Source organism: Eurytemora carolleeae, unplaced genomic scaffold, assembly GCF_000591075.1.
Source record: "Eurytemora carolleeae unplaced genomic scaffold, Eaff_2.0 scaffold633, whole genome shotgun sequence".
NCBI classification, from domain to species: domain Eukaryota; kingdom Metazoa; phylum Arthropoda; class Copepoda; order Calanoida; family Temoridae; genus Eurytemora; species Eurytemora carolleeae.
In genome coordinates this window covers 113,051-118,578 of record NW_019396519.1, presented here as the reverse complement: position 1 = coordinate 118,578, position 5,528 = coordinate 113,051, and the positions used below count along the sequence as shown (strand labels likewise).

The 5,528-nt window shown below is 34.9% G+C and overlaps 1 protein-coding gene across 4 annotated transcripts in view; it reads left to right on the top strand.

Moving 5' to 3' along the window:
• Positions 1-2,895, top strand: part of LOC111704773 (uncharacterized) — a 12,970-nt gene extending 10,075 nt beyond the window's left edge. Inside the window, exons 9-20 of one of the 4 annotated variants that reach the window (XM_023477111.1) lie at positions 241-299; positions 495-611; positions 719-809; positions 868-923; positions 1,200-1,271; positions 1,347-1,389; positions 1,552-1,626; positions 1,684-1,806; positions 1,870-1,914; positions 2,099-2,281; positions 2,446-2,562; positions 2,655-2,895. In XM_023477111.1, the coding sequence (XP_023332879.1) occupies positions 241-299; positions 495-611; positions 719-809; positions 868-923; positions 1,200-1,271; positions 1,347-1,389; positions 1,552-1,626; positions 1,684-1,806; positions 1,870-1,914; positions 2,099-2,281; positions 2,446-2,562; positions 2,655-2,827 (1,154 nt within the window). In that variant the 3' untranslated portion in view covers positions 2,828-2,895. Of the gene's footprint in view, positions 1-240; positions 300-494; positions 612-718; positions 810-867; positions 924-1,199; positions 1,272-1,346; positions 1,390-1,551; positions 1,627-1,683; positions 1,807-1,869; positions 1,922-2,098; positions 2,282-2,445; positions 2,563-2,654 lie in introns of those variants that run through there. The other 3 variants (XM_023477112.1, XM_023477115.1, XM_023477116.1) reach the window with 3 other exon arrangements.
• The last annotated feature ends 2,633 nt before the right edge of the window (positions 2,896-5,528 follow it).

The following is a 5,528-nucleotide window of genomic DNA, read 5'->3' as shown; positions in this document are numbered from 1 at the left end:
GGGGGGGGGGGGAACCAGTAAATTATTTAATTAATTTTATAATAAAATAACCTATATCGGGCATACACACTGGGTCCTAATCAAACCTGATGTGATCCATTAGAACCCAGGCAGACACGGGGAGGTGGCTGGAGCTCGACCCTAGAGCCCGGAGAATCATTGTCCTTTGGGATCATGATCCTTTGACTATAGGTTGAATGTTAATTTAATATTGAATTAATAAATGTGTTAAACTTTCAGGAAGAAGATTATTCACGATTGAAAATTGTGATTCAGTCAGAAAGGTTAATAATCCAAAGGTAAGGCTGGGCGTCTTCCTATTTTTTAAATTGTTCCGTTCTAATCGGTTTTATTCGTTACCGTTAAAGAACGATCATTCCCAGGGAACAACGCCCAGCCTTTGAGTTGGGTATGTTCCTATTTTTCTGAAATAGTTTCGTTCCTTCTCGTGAAAGAACGATCGGTCCCAAGGAACAATGCCCAGCCTTATCTAGGACTACATAGATGAGAAGAATGCACGCAATGTGAAGAAGATCGATGCCATACAAGCAAGTCTGACTGCCGTAATAGAAAGCCAGAAAACCCTTACTGAGGCCGTTTGCAATCTTGGGGTGAATATTTTGATTTAATATAAATTTAGGTCATAGTTCCTGGGAATCTGATTCCCTAAATCTTGTTATACTGATTTAATTCGATTTTGATTGCGTAATTTTGTTAGGATTTCGTGAAGAAAAAGTTCCATATGTTGAATGAGACACATGAGAGTGAAGTTTCAATTGAGATGCCATTTGACATCGTGAAGAATGAGGGTAAGAATTTAAATCTTTTAACAAGGCTTCTTTATACCAATATTTTCTATTATTTCAGCTGAGATCCAGGAACTGGAAAGTCAATTAGCAAATGATATGGAATTCAAGAGAAAGGTTAATTAATTTTGGAGAGAAGAGAAGAGAAGAAAAGAGAAGAAAAGAGAAGAGAAGAGGAGAGAAGAGGAGAGAAGAGGAGAGAAGAGGAGAGAAGAGGAGAGAAGAGGAGAGAAGAAAAGAGAAGAGAAGAGAAGAAAAGAGAAGAGAAGAGGAGAGAAGAGGAGAGAAGAGAAGAGAAGAGAAGAGAAGAGAAGAGAAGAGAAGAGAAGAGAAGATCCGAAAACCGAACCGAATATCTAAACTTAACATTTTGAAATATTTTTTTTAATCCAGTGCAAATCCTGGCTTCGTAGCAATGTGACAGGACAGACACCTGAGAAATGTGCCAGAATTGCACTTCCTATGGTGCGTATTATAAGTGAAGGGGGGGGGAGAGTTCTAGGATTTACATGATTATTAATTTTGTTCATATTATTACAGATATTTTCGACGAACATTCTAACCCAATTATCATGGACAGCAGGCATGGGTGTATATATTTGGTAATTGATTTGATGATTTTGGAAAAAATTGAAAAATTGGTCATTAAGAGACAAGTTTTTCCAGATTTTTTTGTTACTTTTTACCCAGAAATCATTTATTGGTTTATTTTGGGAAATTATACACCTCTGAAAACGCACCTTAGGTTATGGGCCGAATAAAACTAAGAAACCCTTCATTCTCAAAGTTGAATATCCTGAGATTGTGAAATTATTAAAAGGTGAGATTTTAAAAAAATCGTCCAAAAATTATATTTATGTAAAGACAATTGTTTTAGAATCGATCCAATCCATGACAAGATTTCAACAAAATTATAAGATGTCACCTAGAGGTTCTGAAAAACTTGTTGAGAATGGAATATCCAAATTTTGTCGAAATCTACTTGACAAGATAAACAAAGGTATTGATATTCATTCATAAATTCATTTATTTTAACTAAGCAAAACTTTAACTTATCGTTTAGAAAACAGAAGAAGAGAATTAAAAGGAGAGGAAGGAAATCAGAGAGGTACCAGGAGGGTTTAAATTTTCTCAAATAATCCCTCCCCTCCCCCTCTTTGAAAGTCATTTAGAAATGTTAGAAATGTTATGAACTTCTTTAGCACTAATTTTCTCATTCTTTTTTCTTTCCAACCTTTACATACCACAAACTCAAATTTAATTGTTAACAAATTTACACCACTGAATGTCAGATCCCCAGCCTGGCCTGCAGGATCCTATTGACACATACCATGTAGATGGGACTCAAGAAGAACCTCAACCAGGGCCAAGTGGACAACAGCACTTATATAAATCAGACAAAAGAAGATTTGAATATCAAGAGGAAGGAAATCGGGGAGGTGCCAAAAGAGCAAGACCAGCAGAAATATCAGCAGGAGTGTATATTTTCTCCCCTCTTTGAAAATCATTTAGAAAAGTTAGAAATGTTAAGAATATTTTTCTTGGCTTAAATACACTTAATTTTCGTATCCTTCTCTCAACTTTTACTTGCCACAAACTCAAATTTAATTCTAAAAAAAATTACACCACTGAATGTCAGATCCCCAGCCTGGTCTGAAGGATCCTACGAAAGGGACTCAAGAAGAACCTCAACCTGGACCAAGTGGACTAAAGCAATTTTTACCTCAACCAAACAAAAGAAGATTTGAATATCAAGGTGATTTTAATTAAAAATTAAATTAAATTCTATATAGTTTCTTGTTTCCTCTAGTTTACTCTAGCCTCCTCTAAAAATTCTGCATTTTTCAGAATGGAATAAAACGCTAAAATCTGGTGACACCAAACCTCAACCTGGGAAGAAGACTTGTAGAAAGAAACAGCCTCTACGTGAACAAAATTATGAGGAAGAAGAACCTCAACCTGGTCCAAGTGAACAGCACTTGTCAAATCAACCAGCATTCCGCTTTAGTGCTGAAAAATAACATGGTTGTTTCTGTTAAGAATTATGAAGGATATTTCAAATATCGAAATATATTTTCTCTGAGAACTATCAAGTTTTTTGAACCAGTTGAGAAACTCTTTACTACAAAGGAATATTTACAGAAATTTCGCTAAGCTTTGACACAGGTTTTTTTTATCAAAATAACAGGTTTAACTAACTAAAAATCGTACAAAAACAATGGCGTCCAACAATATGAGTATAATTTATAACCAATTTTGGAATGAAGTTACGAGTTTAACTATAGTGTCTCCATCCCACAACATTCCTCTAACATGACGAGATGGGACACTTTTATAAAGCTGTGAAATGGAAGGACAGCATTTAAACAATCTAATTTATGTTTGCTAAGTTTTAAGTCTTGATAGAAAGTAAAACGGCTCTGAGACAGCCAGGGGGCAGGCAGGATAAGTCCCTTGATAATCCTTCATGACATTCATGAACTCTCGACCAAATTCTCTCTGCTACATATTCCTAAGAATGCACAGCAAAAACAAAACAAACCATTGGGGGATTCCCTCCATCCATATTTAATGTAACACTGATTCTCCATAAATGCAGGGGAGTTAAAAATGGTTGCGTGGATCAATCTTGGTCGTGTTGTTGGGATCATACTGCTAAACTTGAAAATTGACATTTAACAGGATACATCGCAAATGCCAAAATTGAATTCATATCCGGACTGAAAAACCATTACTCATTCGGGACTTTAAACTCCAGTCTGAGAAATGGAGCCTATAGCTTTCCCCGACAGGCATAATTTGATTAATGATCAAATGTGTTGATAGATTTAATATGACAATTTCTGGACCGAGCGCTGCGGCTAGGACAGTTTAGGAGGCCGAGCGCTGCGGCCACAAGTCCATCTAGCAGCTGTAAAACCCAATGCTAGTAGATCGGATGTGTAGTATTGCGGATTTGGCGTAGGTCAGAAGTGCAGTATAGTGGATTTGCGTAGGTCAAACGATACACCATCATTTTATTTCAGGGAAGAGTAATTTTTCCAAAAAAAAATGTAAAAAGAAAAAATATATATTGATTTATCATAAAATTTTAATTAAGGTTTATGGTAACTGTCGGAGTGTCGCTTAAACATGTAAATTAAGAGAATACTTAAATTGTCTTTGATCTTCGATATAATTGATAAATGATCAAGAGTGATTTTACCCCGAATGTGGGCATGACTTGAAACTCAAACCCTGATTTGCGTTTGATTTGCGTTTGATGGAGATATCAAACATTTGAACAATTTGCAGTCAATTGATATATTGAAATCCGATACCAGATTAAATCTGAAGTACAAGTAGTTGAACTACGTAGAATAAATTGAACCACTTTTCTTTTGCTGAACAGGCGCACAAGAGAACTAGTTGTACCGGGTACAGCTACTTATCACGATTCATCAATTCTGGTCCCTGGGGGCATTGACAACGCTGACGGTGCTAAAATGAACCACTCTGGATTTAATAATAATCATTTACATCTATTTTACAATTTAAGGTAATTTTACTCAACAAGGTGTCCTGGATGTTTTGATTTTAATTTACCAAGGGTCGAGGAAACCCGTGGTTAAGAAAAATTTTTAGTTTCGGAAAAAGTAGTTGGACACAATTTATCACTTTTTGCATTAAAAATGCGCATTTTTTTCACGAAAACAAGAGCTGCAGGTGGTGTTTTTATTTAATTGTCATATGGAACGTTATATAATTTCAGGGGATATTAGTTCCAAAACTAACACTTGGCCCATTTCTAACACTGAGTGTTAGAAATGGGCGAAAACGCGACAATGTTTCAAATTCAGGATCATGTTCGAAAATGGCAAACCTAACATTGTCTTGAAAACAGTCAAGAGCTTTAATATAAAAAGAACTAATATAATTTTTATTTTTTTTTTAAAGTTTTAAACTGGGAATTGTTGTCCTCGTCATGTTTAATAGAATGTTGGTTATAGTTTTTAATATCGACTTTTAATCTGGATATGGGCTGGGATCCCAAAAACTCAGTCTTTCAAGTTGTGCCCATTTCTAACACTCAGTGTTAGAAATGGGCCAGGTGTTAGTTTTGGATTTAATTTCTCCTAAACTTAAGGTCCCTCTGTTGGAGAAATCATAGGTTGGTAATGTTGGTAAAAAGACGGTTACAAATATAATTGTTAACTGAGATAGTACTAAAATTTTGTTCGCATGGAACAAAGAGAATATTGAAGTTCAATAAAATAAATTTTCCGATAAATAAAAACTATCTTTCTTAATCTCTGCAAAAGTAATTAGCTTTTTTACAATATTTATTGTTATATTGTATTCTCATAACAATATAAAGAACTTAACTCATTCTAACATTTAACATGACCCAATGAATCCAACTCAGGGTCAATGAACAAATTTGTTAAAATAAATAATCTCAGAAAACAGAACTTAAACAAATGAATTTAAATTAGAGTTCGGACTTTCTTTACATAAATAATTGTCGTGCAGTTTCGATTTACAAGGTTGTAGTTTTTGTAAAAAGCAAATTAATCTTGATCTCTAAACATTTAAGTTTGTAGGAATAAATCAAAATTATTACATAATTTCCAAGGTTGTATAATACGGTTGGTAACTCTCACTGCGCTCCAATGCACGGAAAATGTCGTCTCCTATGATAGAAAGAGAGAAAATTGATATGGCGTTACACTCTCGCCTCAA